The 17,217-nt window shown below is 29.7% G+C and overlaps 1 protein-coding gene across 1 annotated transcript in view; it reads right to left on the reverse strand.

The window, feature by feature from the left end:
- Positions 1–17,217, reverse strand: part of LOC145268858 (DNA ligase 3-like) — a 362,228-nt gene that overhangs the window by 301,103 nt on the left and 43,908 nt on the right. Inside the window, 2 exon segments of the mRNA XM_080124552.1 lie at positions 6,787–7,087; positions 7,089–7,250. Of these exon segments, the coding sequence (XP_079980678.1) occupies positions 6,787–7,087; positions 7,089–7,250 (463 nt within the window).

A 17,217-nucleotide genomic window follows, 5' to 3' on the forward strand; every position in this document is an offset into this window, starting at 1 on the left:
GAACAGCATTTGAAAGAAATAACCTCAAAGCTAAAATTGTAAGTATTGCCATCAATATGGTGGAAGTTCTGTGACTTGCTTCTTTAATGATTTCTTTAAATGAACTCAATAACTGGACAATTTTTTTTTAAAAGTCTCTAATGGTAAGTTGTTAAGGTAAAAATCTTATAGCGTCCCAAATTCTTGTATGAAAAAAAAAACAAATGAATCTCTTATTAAAAATTCCGGTTTGTGCAAATCATTCTGCTTCACATATATTCCATGAAAAAGCCCTTTCTGATTAATGTTTACCCGTTAAAAAATATTCTGTTATTCTGAAAAACAGCCAAGTTCGTTTGCTTATTAAAAAACTGGTAAACATTAATCAGAAGGGACTTTTTCTGAGCCTTCAACATAAAGCAGAACAGTCCGCACAAACCAGAAATAAATCATTTGTAAACAGTCACGTTAACTTGAATAAAGCGAATACAAAAATAAAATAAAGATGTTAAAACAATAAAAAACAATAGTATTTATGCAGAGAACTTTTTGGAAACTGATTTCTTAACTTGTGGAAGAGAGGGTGTTTTTCTAACTAACCAGTATTTTCATCTAACAATTTAATAAACAATACAAAACAAGTGACTTGCACCACAATAAAGAAGGACAACTGAAGTTTTTTCTCTGTATGTGTTTGACTGGGGAAGGGGTTGAGGGAACCACCTCAAATGGAGTAATGTGATCAGTGCCAAGCAAAGAATTCACTAGAATCGCAAAGAAATACCAATTGTATAAAGAACTCTATAGTTAATAACAAGCAGCTCTCACTTTTATTAAAGTTAAATTGATGTTGAACATGTATGTTTACTTAATTACATCACCATGATAAACAAAGTGAAAAATTCTACATAAAATTATTACGTTTTCTTGAGGATACTATTTAAGAAGTACATGATATAGCATCCTACAATATGTATTGATTAGGCATGCAATATTCCAGATCTTTTTTGTGATGTGTGATTTTCAAATTAGTACATGTTTGACATTTACTACTTTATATGCAACAAAATTGAACATATCAGCATTTTTATCAACTTATAATGAAGTTGCAGTTGCAATTGTTTGAAAAATAGGCATAATAATCATTATGTATAGAATTATATTGAATGTTCATATTTACTGTCATTTAATTCTGTTTTATTTGATGATACTCTAAAAATTGTCCATCAGTGCAATTTTGCTCACTTCACACCTCAAAATTGAAGGCCAAAATTAAATTAGAAATAATTGTACTTTTACTTCTTAATATCTTATACTCGGAGTGATGAAAACATCTTTTGTGACATTTTTACTGGCTTTTTGTCAGCTGATTTCAAAGTTGCCATTTACACTTGTTCGTGCTTCTTCACCCTCAGCAGGGTAATGTATCCATTTGAATCTGCTTCATTATCATCAGTGGAAAGTAGATGTAGAATCCAATTCTACATATACCTTTTACGCCAATCTTTTAAAATTAATATTTGAATCATGGGTCTAGGAAAGTAGACATACACAAGCATTTTATCATTTAGATAGGATGAAATCTTTTTTCCATTAATAATCTGAATTGTTCAAGAATGGTAAGAAGAATGATCAAGAAAGTCAGAAATACTAGAATTAGATTGGACAGCTTTTGACAGAAATAACCTCACAGCTAAATTTATAGGTTTCATTGATATGGCTGATGTTCTGTGACTTGTTTCTTTAGTGATTTCTTCAAATGGACTCGGGAACTGAATATTTTTTCGAACACGTCCCCATTGGTAAGTTGTTATGGTAGGAATCTTACCAAAAACACACATTACAAGAGCTTTCCGTTGTTCTTAATTTATTTTTAGCATATAATATGTTGAATTCCACATCTTGAATGTGTTTGTTTTTTCAAAATTAAGCTGATCCTGCATTTCAGTTAATTTGCTAATTGCTAATAGAAAGCGATCAAGTGAGAGACTGTATTTCTGTTAGATGTAATAGTTGTCTTCACAGACTGAGTTACAATGTATAAAAGTTATTCTAAATCACATACCCTGACACCAGCAACCATATTTGCTCTGTCTGTCGTAGCTGTCCAAATGTCTGTAATTCATGAAATGCTAGTAATTTCAGCAAGAGACAATTGAATTTTTATTTCTTTTGTAAATATATCACAAATCATTTTGTAGTGAAGTACTTTTATAATGAAATGTTGTAATTTGAACAAAGTTTTGCAATAAGCCTATTAAATCCAATATCAGATGTTATAAAATATAGTTGAATATCAATAGCATTTCTCTTATCAGATAATGTATTTCTTGTGACTTGTGGTCATTAATATCCCAAACTTTCCTTTTGGCCAATATTGATTCTGTAATAGTTTGGTGTTTCGCTTGAGGCTCGTAGTTATTCCTACTTGTTTTTGGAATGCCTGTTGCTGAATATTCATTGTGCTTCCTTTTCTTATCTGCAACTTTTGCTTCTTTTGAATGAACCTATCTAAGATGGTTTAACATATTAGTCATTGTAAAAGTTTTTGCTAATTCGCCATTCTTTGATGTGATGGTTCGGCATAACTTGCAAGCAGCTGAATTCTTATTCTTAGAATTGACATCAAAATACTTCCAGCAGAAACTGGTTGTTATAATGGTTGAAGGTTGTTGTCAGTATTTAGTTAATTTTTTACATATTTAAATTACTTATTTCTGATATCTAATTAGTAGTGGTGGGACGATTAATCGGAATCGGAATCGTTAATCGTAAGAATCGTGTATTTTGGGAGGTATCGGAATCGGAATCGCATCGTTAAAAAATACCTTAATTTTCCGATTCCTTCATTACGATTCTTTTAGTCTGATGCTGAAAAAAAGAAAAAAAATTCCTGATATTTCTAACCGCAAGAGAGAAATAAAAAGAAACCAAAGAAATTCATTATTAACAGGGCAATGCTTAGTGCCCCTCCCTTACAAGGTTCATTCATTCAGATCTATTGTAATCAAAACTACAAAAGAGTTAACTTGAAAAGAAGTATGCAGGGCTCTATATTGCGAATAAAAATAAAAAAAACGCTTATCTTTTTGGCGATTGTTTTTTTTTACTGACAAATCTAATACTGAATGAAAATGCTTTTTCAACTTATATTTTCTTAAAATAAAACGAGCAAAGTCAAATTATTTAAACAGTAAAAGGTTTAATAGAACAATATACTTTTTTTTTTTTTTTTTTTAAAGAAGGCTTTTGAAAGAAATATCTCTAAAATGAAATTGATCACGTATTATTTCGCAAAGTTTTGACAGTAGTCGGTTTCTTTTGAAGTTTCAAAAAAATCGACCCCATACCTATCTCTACCAAACCTAAAGTTATTAAATAACCCCTTCGTTAATTTAAGGGTAATTAATTCAATTCAGTCAAGTTTTTTTTTTTTTTAATTTCATTGAAATAAAATCCATTATTTTTTTTTTCTCCAGAAAGATAAAACCCTGAATTTGATTATATTAAAAGCAGAATAATATAATCTTTTTTCTAGAATTTTAAATTGAAAATTAAAAGTGTTTTGCGCAGTTCTTTGCCGAACGAAAAAGAAATTAATATATATATTTTTAAAAGGTTTTGTAATCAGTTAATTTTTATGTCTAAATAATATTTACGATTAATTAAATAATTTCATTTTAAAAAGTATTTATAAATAGAATTTTACTAAGGACTTATAGTTGGCTTTGTATTACTGTACACATAGATTCGAAAAAGTTGTCAAAAAACAAATATATAACAAATAAATGTTATCAAAGGCAAGATAAGTTATTTTTCTACCTAACTTGATATATTTTTCGGGTTTTTATTCAATGCAACATGTTTATTCAGCTCGAAAAGCATACAGTGTTTACCGATGTATTGGAAAATTCAAAATGGCGCCCGACACTCTCTTTAACACGGTAAGTTTGGGAAAAGATGTTATAAATAATAAACTATACAAAATACTGCTAGAAACTCGCTCAATATATGTTACCGTGACATATTTTGATATATATTCGGTGTTTTTTTTAATAGTATTTTGTCTAGTTTATTATTTGTAACACCTTTTCCCGAACTTACCATGTTAAAGAGAGTGTCGGGCGCCATTTTGAATTTTCCATTACATCGGTAAACACTGCATGTTTTTGAGCTGAATAAACATGTTACATTGAATAAAAACAAAAAAAATGTATCCAGTTTGGTAGAAAAGTAACTTATCTTGCCTTTGATAATATTTGTTTGTTATATATTTGTTTTTTGACAACTTTTTCGAATCTATGTGTACAGTAATACAAACCCGGTTATTTTGTATCTACGGCGCCATGTCACGTGGTATATTGTTTTTTTTTTCATTACGCACGTTCATTTATAAATTATTAAATTAAATATTTATCTTTTTTATATTTAATTAGTATATATTTTCTTTCTCTTCCGCTATATTTTTTTTATTTAATTCATTAAATCTGTTAATTATGAGGACCAAAATAATGAATCGTGTGTATTTATTCTCTAATTTTCTTGTTTTTGTTCTGTTATATAAATTCTATTTTATTTGTTTTTTCTCTGAAGGATAAATTCTACTTTCTTTGAGTTTTTTTTTCTGTATTCCAATTAAGTAAAATAAATTTTCTCTAGAATAAATTTTGCTAATTTTTCCGTTTAGTTTACTATATAATAATTTTATTTAATCCAAAACACGACGGTGTAGACATAAAATATCTCTTCCAAAGTTAGGGAACATATTTGGGAACTACCGACCATAAGTATAAAACTACCTGGTATATTTCAAAACAATAAATTCCCTAGGAATCGGAATCGGAATCGTACTTGGTATCAGAATCGTTAATCAATATTTTCCTGGAATCGGAATCGGAATCGTATAAAAATTAGGAATCGTCCCAACACTACTAATTAGTAATTGATCTCAATAAAATTATCTAAACTAAAAAAGTAAAAATATATGTAATTGTAGCAAGAGTCCAAAATTGAGGAACAAGAGTATGACTGATGAAGAATGTTTTATTTTCAGTTCACACATTATCGCAATTTACTGTACAATCCCTCAGCATGAAAACTAAAAGGTGAACTAATAATTTTCTTTGACAGTTAATAATGTTAATTCGATAGGACGAGAAAGGAGGGAAATTTTCTATATGCTTACATCGATTAGCCTCAAATTCAGTGCAGGTTGTAATAACAGCACATATGCCTGTTATTTGATAATATGCTGTAGAAGATGCATGTCTTCGATAAATTTTCACTGGTAATTAAAAGAAGGAGTTAACTTGTCTTTGTTTACAATATATTTATATTAGTATCATTTATGACAACAAAATTTGTTGAAAAATCAGCATTAGAAAACCTATTAATCAACCAATTATCAAAGGCCGATTAATCAGTAATCGGCCAATTTGATAATCGATACATCTCTAATATATATATATATATATATATATATATATATATATATATATATATATAAAGAGCAAACAGTTAATAAAACATGTTAAAAATCACTTTGAAAAAGAGTTAAAAACATATCTGAAAAGGAAACACTTGATAAGTATATATATATATATATATATATATATTAGTGATGGGATGATTCCAAAATTTTCTGATTCCGATATAAATACTGATTCTGTTCTAATTCTTCAAGTCTGATAAAATTATCAGTTCCAATTCTTAAAAATCCCTAAATATTTAGCTATAAAGGTTTTGGGTTTTTTTTTTTCAGATTATATTGTGTATACATTTTCACGAACATAAAAATACACTTATATTGGGATATATAGATTGTAGTTTTTCCGATAGTTTAAAATCAATAAATATGAATCATTTTATTAGCAGTACCAGCAAAGGAAAATTAAGTTATAAACAAAAATGTAGTTAAATTAGTCAAGTCTCAATTGTTAGATTGGACATATAGCTGCCAAAATTCCTTAGTTCAAAATCTCAACTCTCTGCTATTATTCTCTCAATTTCAAAAGCACTTCTGCTGATCGAACTCATTTCTTCAAAATCCAACTCCAAAATGAACATCCTCTCTGAAAAATCAGGCCTCTTTTATCTCCAACCAGGAGCATCTCATTTGCATATCAGGTGGTAACATTGCAGGCATATAAAGAGATAAGGTGGCCATTTTTATTTCTTTTTTCTTCATTCATTTTTGGTCCACCCAGATTTGTACAAGTTGCACAAGGCAGGTTTCTAAAAACTTTTTAAACATTTCAGACCACAAAAAATAAAAACAAAACAATGAAAAGAATAGTCTTTAGTATCAGAAAATAAGTACAAAATTTTCCAATTCTGATACAAAAAAGTTATATTTCCGATTGTGATGAATACAAGAGATGTATGACATCTCACAAGAATTTTTCCATTTCAAAAAGGGAAAAATTAAAATATTGGAATATTTGCAATCAACTCATTTAAGTCCCAGTGATTTCAGTCATGAGAGAAACCAAACCACCCCCAAACTAGGTTTAATGTTGTTAACAGCAGTAGATTTTGAATAAAATTTTAAAGAAAGGTTTTCACAAAACAATTGTCATTTTTATCAAACTTCTATTTTGAAAGTTACAATTAAAACAGTGCTATTTCTTTTTTAATCAAATTCTTATACGAATAATAATTAAACAAAAAAGATTAATGAAACAAGTTAGTAGTGGAATGAAATAGCTAGTTTAACATAATACAATTTCTTTCATTAAATGGAGTCTCAAATTGATAAAATACACAACCATATTCCTATGAAAACAATTGAAAAGAAAGATTTCCTACCTTTAATGATATTATTGACCAGATCTTTGTCTTCCTGCTTCAGATCAGCAAATCCTTCAAGGTCCTCTGCATCTTCAATAATTTTTGTTGTTGCTCGAGCACGAAGAAATGTTTCAAAGATACAATTTGGATGATACCATAATTTCATATCTCCACCATCATCAGAGAAAGGATTCGCTACAACTTTCCCAATTCTCAATGCTGCCTTTTCAATTTTAGTTTTGCATTTCTTACAACCTGATGTTCCCATCTTAGCATAAACAATAACAAACTTGTTGTCAGCCATGTTAGATATTGGAGAGGTAAGCGATGACAGAAGAGGAAAAAACAACTTTTCTGATATCTGAACGAATGCAAAACCTAGCCGAGGAGATCTTGGGAAAACTGGAAAGACAGGAAACATGCAAATAGTAGATCTGCTGGCTGGAAAAGTTGTGAGAAATTGGCAATAATGCAGGATACAGCTGAAAGAAAAGAGAAATACATTATATGTAACTATTGTTAGTATCTTGATTCATATACAAGTTATTGCTATCCTAGTATGATACAAGATTAAACAGATGTAGAGAGTGTAATAATGGAAAAACAAGTCTAAACAAAAATATTTGTTAATACTTAATTTGATGAATCGCAGAAAAAATATATAGTCACACTTTTATAGCAACATGGTATTTTATTCTTTTTCGTCTTTGACATCTTCTCTGTATTTTTCATTGTAATTTGTCTTTTTCGTATTTTGCCATCTTTTCTGGCTTTTTGTTTTCTTCGCCATTCAGTGATTCTTTGACAGCTATACGTAAACACAGATCCTATTTTTTTTTACTGACTAGCACACTGGTGGCTTTCTATTTGTTTCTGCTTCTCCTCATACATAAAACTTATAGACAATTTCTTACGGGATGTTTACGAGAAATGTTATTGATTGAATAAAGGGTTTTTCTTATGTATAACTTTAGATTTGACAATTTAAATACTTCAAAATTCATTTCAATTTTTCTGATACGTTTCAATACAGCAATAACTGACAGTGCCCACTGAGGCCCACCTGTGCCATTAACTGACAGTAATAGCCTAAAAAGATTATTATCCTCCATTTACCGCACATTACAGTCATAACTGCCACTAGATGACAGTGATCGATACTGTCATGAACCGACAGTTGTAAAAGCAAGTAAGCACCCTAAAATAACATTATGCCAGACAATGCAAGACAGTGGAATTCAGATGCTCTCATTTGGACCACTGCCACCAGTGTTGGCAATTTTCTTGAGCCAACAATGACTACCACTGGCAACTGCCGCCATCTACCTGTGTTAATATTTTTTTAGTTGTTTACTATTTAACTTTGTGCGAGATCCAACCAATGCATCATTGACTGTCAGCCAATAACCCACTGAGTACGCAGTTAATGCTGTATAAACATTCTAGTTTCAACTTTGATGTGAATTCTTGATTTCACAGACATCGGATCTGAAAATCAACAATGCACACCGATTAAGTCTTCAAATATATCACAACAAACTTCAATTGTAATGCCATCTCAACAATGTAAAGCTATCAAATTGATATGGTTGACTTCATATACACAACCAGTAGTAATCCTCGACAATGGATCTATTCATTTCCATAACTGGTAATCAAAGTATTTGTATCAATTCATATAGCATTACAAGTTGATTTTTTTCTTTTTAGATAATTGTTATTTTATCAACTTGCATGAAACTTGTATAAAATATATATGTAAAAGATGTTTAAAACCGCTTGAATTATGCAAATACCATCAGTAGTTCAAAAGTTATGAGAATTTTAAGTGACAAAATTTAGGCTTTTCCGTGAACATTTTTCTTTAGAAAAAGTGGGCTAAATTATGGACCTCAACATTTCATGAAATTCGGTAATTTCACCACCATTTATTAATTTTTCAACCTATTCTCAGAAAACTTGGTATTCTTATGTAAAATTGTGTGTTCTTTCTGATTATGCAGTCAAATTTAATTCATCTTTTTACCATAAGCCATGAATTATAAATTCAGATGTACAAATTAAAATTTTTTTTAAACTGGCGCATGCTATCATACAGAGGGTGTCTATTCATGAACAAAACTAAGTATTATAGTGGTATTTCTTTATTGAGAGCAGGCATTCTCCTGCCTCCTCACCAAAGGAAAGCTTAATCTGGGGTGTAGCTATTGAATGCCTAAAGAGCATTCATGGCTGGTATTTACTACTCTCCTCAAAAAAAAAAATTGAGTAGATATGAATTAATCTCAGAAATAAATCAAAGAACATTTTTCAAATAGATTTTGGATTTCTGTAAAAGATGGAAATTCCCATGGTCAGCAAGAACTTATGCATTTTAAGATGAATCCAATTTTCAATTTTGTAAATACTCTCTACCTGGCCCAAAATATACCCCTATTTTCTGAAATCATACTCTACATGAATCCTTGATGTAGGTTTCACAGTACCAGGATACCAGGAATCCGGATAAGCAACAACTATATATTCACCAGTTGATGGTAATTTTTATCATTTCTATTCTGTTGTTTTACTGAAAATTCAACTATGTAAACAAAGAAATAAAACAGTAATTTTTTACCTTGTTTCCACCTTAACATTTAAAATGATTACTTTTAAAGGTTTTAGCATATGCTGAAAACGAATATCGCATTTAAATTTTCTGCAAATGAGTAGTTTTCTGGATATTAAGCATTGTCATTTCTTATGTTATCACTGCTGACCATCTTGGTACCTGCGAGCGCGCAAACGTAACCCCAAGAAACTATGCGCACATACCAAGATGGCCACTAGAAATAACGTAAGAAATGACATTGCTTAATATCCAGAAAGCTACTTATTTGCAGTAAATTTAAATGCGATATTCGTTTTCAGCATACCCGAAAACCTTAAAAGGTAGTCATTTTAAAGAAAAATGTTAAGGTGGAAACAGATTCAGAAAAAATGGTCTTGACAATGAGTTAAAAATAAATTCAAGTTTCATGATATATTTTATTTAATTGTTAGGTAAAAGTACAGAATAGTTAACACAACACTCTTCCTTCCCCATGTTAAGAATGGGTTTCTAAATAATAACGTTATTATTTTAGCATGGTAGCATAAGTGCACAAGTACCTTTTATTTGTTATATATTTGTTTTTTTTTACCACTAAACGCATGTACTTAGTACATTTTGTTGTTTTTTAACGCTTTTAGTACATGTGTACTAAAAGCGTTAAAACCAACAAAATAGTATTGTTTGGAAATCAAATTTGAAAAACTTGAAAATAATTTTTTTAAATTAACAAACTTGGAATAAAAAATGAAACTTTTTTCCGTTTTCGTTTTGAAAGCAGAAAAAAACAGTTTTATACTTTTAATAGAATACAAACTAAACTCGTTAATATACTGACTGTAGGCAGCTTAGCGCATTAGCAATTTCCCTTTAAGTGGATTTGAATTTCTATAAAAGATAACATTTTAAAGAAATTTCCGCACAATTAATAATTATCAAATATTTACATATTATACATGAAAATAATTCAGAAACTATATGAAAATGGATGATATAAGCCGATTTATCTTATCAAGTTTGAAATATTGTTTGTCAACTTTGCTCTGTCGCAACTTTGCTTCCCGTGGTCATAAAAATATCAAAGTCCAGTAGAGATGGACTACTATGCTTATATAGCCTGTAAAATTTGAGCCATATCAAATCAAATTTAATCCATGTGTATGTGTATTCCAAACGTAGCATATGAAATGTAAACATTGGAAAAACAGTTACCCTTTGTGTTGTCATTTTTTACTATTTTTCCATTTTAACTTGGATCATAAAAACATTGAACACATAAAACAAAAATAAATTAACATTATTGGAATGCTTATTCTATTCTCTTTCCAACAATATAATCCTTTTAAAAATTGACCCACAAATAAACAAGATATGACTTGTTGAAGCACATTAGGTATGTAATATTGCCCATGTCCACGAAAATACAGCATACGCTTGTAATGCTAATTCATATGATGATTCCATATTCATTTCGACACCATTAAGCCCATTATGTATTTAAGGAATTTTATATATTTCAATATATTGTATTTTATCTTATTTCTATTCATTTTTTTATTAGTTTTAATTATCTGGTTTTGTTTAAATGGTAAAATTTAATTTATTATATTACTTGTTGTTTCATCAAATACTTCTCCATGCAAAATCCGATCCCGCATTTTGCTAATTCCTACCCTCTGATGAGAAGGAAAGTATTTCTTCGAAACTCTGCAGATTAAGGACTATCCATTTATCTAGTGTTTCCTTTTCAGATTAAATATGTTTTTAACTCATTTCAAAGTGTTTTTTAACATATTTTATTAACTGTTTGCTCATATTATAAGCTCTATTTCCTATTTGGTTTTATCGAGCTTTTACATCTGGCTGACATAATTTTATAAATATTAATTCTTTAATATCTATAATAATAATAATAATAATTTAATTGTAATTTTTATTTTATATATATATATATATATATATAGAGAGAGAGAGAGAGAGAGAGAGAGAGCATTTTTTTGTTGTTCTTTTAAATTAGTTAGAACTTTCATTTAACAATTTATAAAACAATACAAAAATAAAATAAATGTTAAAACATTAAAAAAATAGTACTTGAGTAGAAAACTCATTTAGAAACCCATTCTTAACATGTGGAGGAGAGGTTTTTTTTTTAACTAACCATACTTTTACCTAACAATATAATAAGCAATAAAAAAGTAAAATAATTGTTACCTTTTACTCATTTTAAACAATTTGTCTATATCTATATGAAGGTTTTGCAAGATTTCATGGCATCATTTAATTTGAAACAAGAAAATGTACTTCAGAATGCTAGGCGTTAGTCAATTGACTGTGCCATGGTTGCATTGGGACTATTATACCACAAACTTACTGGACCTTACTGAATTCTACTCAGCAGACAACCAAAGTATTTGGACTTCTTTTGCTATTATATTATAATTTGAAAAAATATGTTTTTTTATACTAGTATTAAATTTTTTTAGTTTGTATTTGAAATTTTTGTTGGGAATATTTTTATTTCAGAAGATAGCAATTTCAAGAATTACAGGATATTTTGTTTCACTGGAAAAGGCAAAAGACCATTACTTCCCAAAGTTGATCATAAACAATCAACTCTTTCTACAACTTTTCTATCTAAAAGATGAAAATAAAATTAAAAAAAATGAAATAATGTTGTCAAATTTGCATCCAATTTTATCACCATCCATCAGTCGAGAATAAAGCACTTAATTGAGAAAGCTCATACTGATGCCGATTTAAACTTAAATCACTCTGACAGTTTCTGGACATTTTTATTTGAAAACATAAAATTTGTTTGAGAGGATTTGTCATGTACTGGTATTACAAAAGATGAATTAATTAGTCTAATTTTGTCAAGGTGATCAGAAGTAATTGCACTTACAAATAGCATCATTCTGGACTTAGTTTCCTTACAGAAGAAAGAGGTACTTCCATCATCCTTCATATGTCAGGCTGCAGAGTATCTATCTGGATGTTCTATTGATAAGCAATCATTTGAGAAACAGGAGAAGAAAATTCAGACATCTAGAAATCTCTGTAAATCTCAACATCATAATCAAAATTATGAAGTCTTCCTGAAAGCAGATTACTGGTGTAAACCAATCAGTGAGGATGTCACCACAACTATTGTAAAATCTAGTCCAGTTACACCCAAGGCAGCTATGCCATGGCCACCGAGAGTAAGAAGAAGACCTGTTAACTGAAAAATGTCTGCAGGCAATGTAGGTGAGATTTGTCAGACTGTCTGTACTATATGAGGGCCATTTGAAAAAGAGTAATAAAACATTTTTAAAAAGAAAAAGGAACACAGTTCGATTACTACTTAAACTGAACTTTATTCAATATAAAATATAAACATTATCTATGTAAAATTAAGCAATTTTAAAAGCAATATACAATTTAATACTGATAAAACTGAATTATGAATTTACGGAACAAACAATTAAAGAAACATTAAACAAATATTTTTTGGCCTTCGGAACACGATCAGTGTAGTATCTGCTTTGATGCTACACTTTACCTTTTCTGTCTTCGGTCGGTGGAGGAGAAATCTTTCATGACTGAGATTATTTTTGTTCCTATCCAGAGTGCCCCTTATTGGGAAGCTGGATTTTCTCCACAAGATTATATGTTGAAATATTTAAATAACTATTACTTTAAATACAGAAATTATATTTAAAGTTTTGGTTTTCTGTTCTTCTATGTCCATTTTTTCCCCATGTTTTTCATCAAAATGTGTAGCGTATTAGTTGTCTCACAAGTCATCATCAGTGATTGCTCACTGGCAGTAACCTGTGGTGTTCCCTGGAGACCAAGTGACAAGTCTCCCTAGATTTCCAGTGTTCTCCACCTTTTGACCACTTGTGCAGATGATTGCATGTTATCGCAACAGCCGTTGTCACTGATTTCTCGTTGGCATCGGGCATTGGTGTTTCCTGGGGTAAAATGCCTCTCCAAGGTACCAGATTTGAACTGCACACTTCCAGTGGAGATTTGGTCAGTAGTCTCTCACCTCGGTCTTTCCATCCTCCATGACCCTTCACAACTAGTTGGTGTGGCGCCAGTCGATGTCATCTACACCAGTTTCTTTTTATTATTATTACTATTATTATTATGATAATAATAAGGGTGCTTGTGCAGTGTATGCACATGTATTTTAAATATTATTTTCAAGTTAAATAAAATTTTAGGTTTGTATTACTGTACACTGATTCGAAAAAGTTGTCAAAAAACAAATATATCACAAATAAATGTTATCAAAGGCAAGATAAGTTACTCTTCTACCTATCTGGGAAGGTTTTTAGTGGTTTTACTCACTTTAAAAACGTGTAATCGCTTCGAAAATCATACAATGTTTATCAATATATTTTAAAAAGAAAAATATCGGCATGTTTGTAACTTATCTTGCCTTTGATAACATTTATTTGTTATATATTTGTTTTTTGACAACTTTTTCGAATCTATGTGTACATTAAAACAAACTCGTTATGTGAATTATTTACAGTTAAAATGTTATTAAAAAAAACAAAAAATTGAAGTTTTAAATATATTTCAAAGAAATGAATTACGCCCCGTGCTAAAATATTGATAATTCACCAATTGTAAAAAAACAAAAAAAAAAAAACACAGCCATGAAAAATGCTTACTTTAAAATATTTGAAAATACTCAGTGAAAAGTTTTATTTATTATTAAAAGAATGGACTGAAAAATATTATAAAAATTGGGGTTTGTATTACTGTACACAGATTCGAAAAAGTTATCAAAAAACAATATAACAAATAAATGTTATCAAAGGCAAGATAAGTTACTTTTCTACCTAACTGGATATGTTTTCAGTGTTTTTATTTAATGTAACATGTTTATTCAGCTCGAAAAACATACATTGTTTACCGATGTATTGGAAAATTTAAAATGACGCCCGACTCTCTTTAACACGGTAAGTTTGGGAAAAGGTGCTATAAATATAAAACTAGACAAAATACTGTTAGAAACTCGCTCAATATATATTCCCGTGCATAGGTTGACATATATTCGGTAGTTTTTTAATAGTATTTTGTCTAGTTTATTATTTATAACACCTTTTCCCGAACTTACCATGTTACAGAGAGAATCGGGCGCCATTTTGAATTTTCCAATACATCGGTAAACAATGTCTGTTTTCGAGCTGAATAAACATGTTACATTGTTTGTTTTGCAGTAAAAAATAATAAATAAAATGAAATATTCGACTTTCTCCAATAAAAATAAAAGTTCAAACACAAATTCACTTACGATATTTTGATTAAAATTATCCCAAATGTGCAATTATAATAATTATTTTCCGAATGAAGAATTGTTCTTCTTCTTTAGAACATACATGGACAATCGGTAACACATATTGGTAGCCATATTTTTTTATGCCTGTTAGCATGACCACGTGGTTGAATACCGGAAGCTGTCTATACCTACAACTTAATTAGGAAGTGATGTTACGCTGTCATGTGCATCGGCCTTCTTTCTCGGTAGCCACGGCTATGCCAGCTTGTAGAAGAGACTGATTATTCAACAAAATCCGGCTAATGATGATGAAAGCAACCAAGAAAATTCACCATTGTTAAATACCATTCAGATAAAAAAAAATATTAAAGGGAAAAATGGAAGAAATGGAAGATATGCAGAAAAAATTGAAAGACGATAAAGTCCAGACCATGAGGAACAGACTAACAGAAAAGATAGTCATTTCATGACCATTAAAAGCAGAAAGATGAAGAGCTGAGAAAGAATAAAGATTTGTTATCATTACAACAGCAATATGAGGAAAATAAAATTAAACTTGAAAGTACCTTTTCTACCCTGCATCAGAGAAATTAGGAGCTTTAAAAAATTAGGCACTCAGCATTTCGCAAGTGTTTGAGAAGATGGGAAAAAAGACTGAAGAAGAAATAAGAAAAGATGGAAAGGGTAGTCAATCAAATATTGTCAAAGCAAATTTTGAAGTTGAAGCTACGAAGAAATAAACCTAAACTCTTCTTTCCAATTCAAGAAAACTTCACAAGAAAAGCAAATTTTGAAGTTGAAGCTACAACTGAAGAAATAAACCTAAACTCTTCTTTCCAATTCAAGAAAACTTCACAAGAAAAGCAAATTTTGAAGTTGAAGCTACAACTGAAGAAATAAACCTAAACTCTTCTTTCCAATTCAAGAAAACTTCACAAGAAAAGCAAATTTTGAAGTTGAAGCTACAACTGAAGAAATAAACCTAAACTCTTCTTTCCAATTCAAGAAAACTTCACAAGAAAAGCAAAGAAGAGAAAAAGAAGAATGAGTTGAACCAGGGCTGCGAGAAGAATGTTGCTTTGGTATACGAATGGCTATTATGTTCCTTCAATGACCATCAAACACTGCTAGAAAATGAATTAGGAAGTAGTGAAACAGATGAACAAAGCACTTAGTTGATCAAGTGCAGTTTGGAAATTACAGCTTTAGTAAACGAGGAGAGTTTGTCGCAGTAAATGATGATGACTTTTATTTAGGCTAAGCGATTTGTGCCACAAGCAGTGGAGAACAGGTGAAATTTCTTGACAAGTGTAAGGTGAAAGTAAATGCCTTTAGATAGGCTAGGTCAGAAGTAGAAAGAATTTCTTCTCCGTATGTTTGACTGGGCCTTTGAGATAACCACTTCAAACGGGCGAATGTGGTCCATTCCCAGTGAAGAATTTAATAGAATCACAAAGAAATACCAATTGTATAAAGAATTCTATTGTTGATAACATGCAGCTTTCTCTTCTATTAAAATTAAATTGCTATTGAAAATATACGTTTGCTTATATACATCGCCATGATAAACAAAATAAAAAACACTACATAAAATTATTGCATTTTCTTGATATTATTTAAGAACTAAAAGGTGTAAACAGCTGACATTTGGATATGATATAATATGTATTGATTAAGCATGCAATATCTGTATCTTTAATAGATTGTCTTATACTAGGAGTGATGAAAGCATCTTTTGTGACATTTTTTACTAGTTACTTTTTTGACAATTGCTTTCAAAGTATCCATATTGTAATTCAAGTATGTTCATGCCATATTTGCGTATATTAAAATGGTCATAACTTGAAAACTAAACAAGATATCTTCACGGTTTTTGTTTTGTTTTTTTTCTTGTATTGATATGTATTTTTATATAAAAGAATTGAAGTTGTTTGTAAACAAATTCTTAAGAATATAAAAATAACTTCTATAAAAATATTTTACATCCCTGGACTTGATAGCTACTTAAAAGTTTGAATGCTAAAAAAATGTCCTTATTTACTTCCATCTCTAAAATGGCAGTTAGACACAGACTCAGTTTTTAATGTGGCTCTTCGAAAAGATCAGGACAAAAATAAAAATTGCTTGAATCAAGAAGAATTTCAATTTCTCTTTCATTGACCAATAGGGACCTCCAAGTGTAAAAAACTATGATTTTGTGCATACATTCAATATTGAAATGTGATCAAAGGCGCTAAATATGAATAATGGAATTAAGATTTTTTTGCTATTATTTATCATTTTAATATTTATGCCAATATTATATTTATTTTTTTAAAATATTATGTATTTAAGTAAATACATAATATTTTATGTGATAAATATATGAATTCAAACAGCTAAAGTACTAATAAGTTATATGTTATGGCTAACATATTTGGTAAAACGGAAGCGTAGGCAACTCAAACCAATGTCAAGTGAAAACCTCTTATTGATATAATAATGTTCTGCTTAACAAACCAAACTTCTCGTTTTAATTTGAAATAAATAAGCAAATTGGCATAAAAGAAAATAGGTGAGAGTTTTGCACACTTTTTTTTAA

Source organism: Euprymna scolopes, chromosome 4, assembly GCF_053919585.1.
Source record: "Euprymna scolopes isolate OS-2025 chromosome 4, ASM5391958v1, whole genome shotgun sequence".
NCBI classification, from domain to species: Eukaryota; Metazoa; Mollusca; class Cephalopoda; order Sepiida; family Sepiolidae; genus Euprymna; species Euprymna scolopes.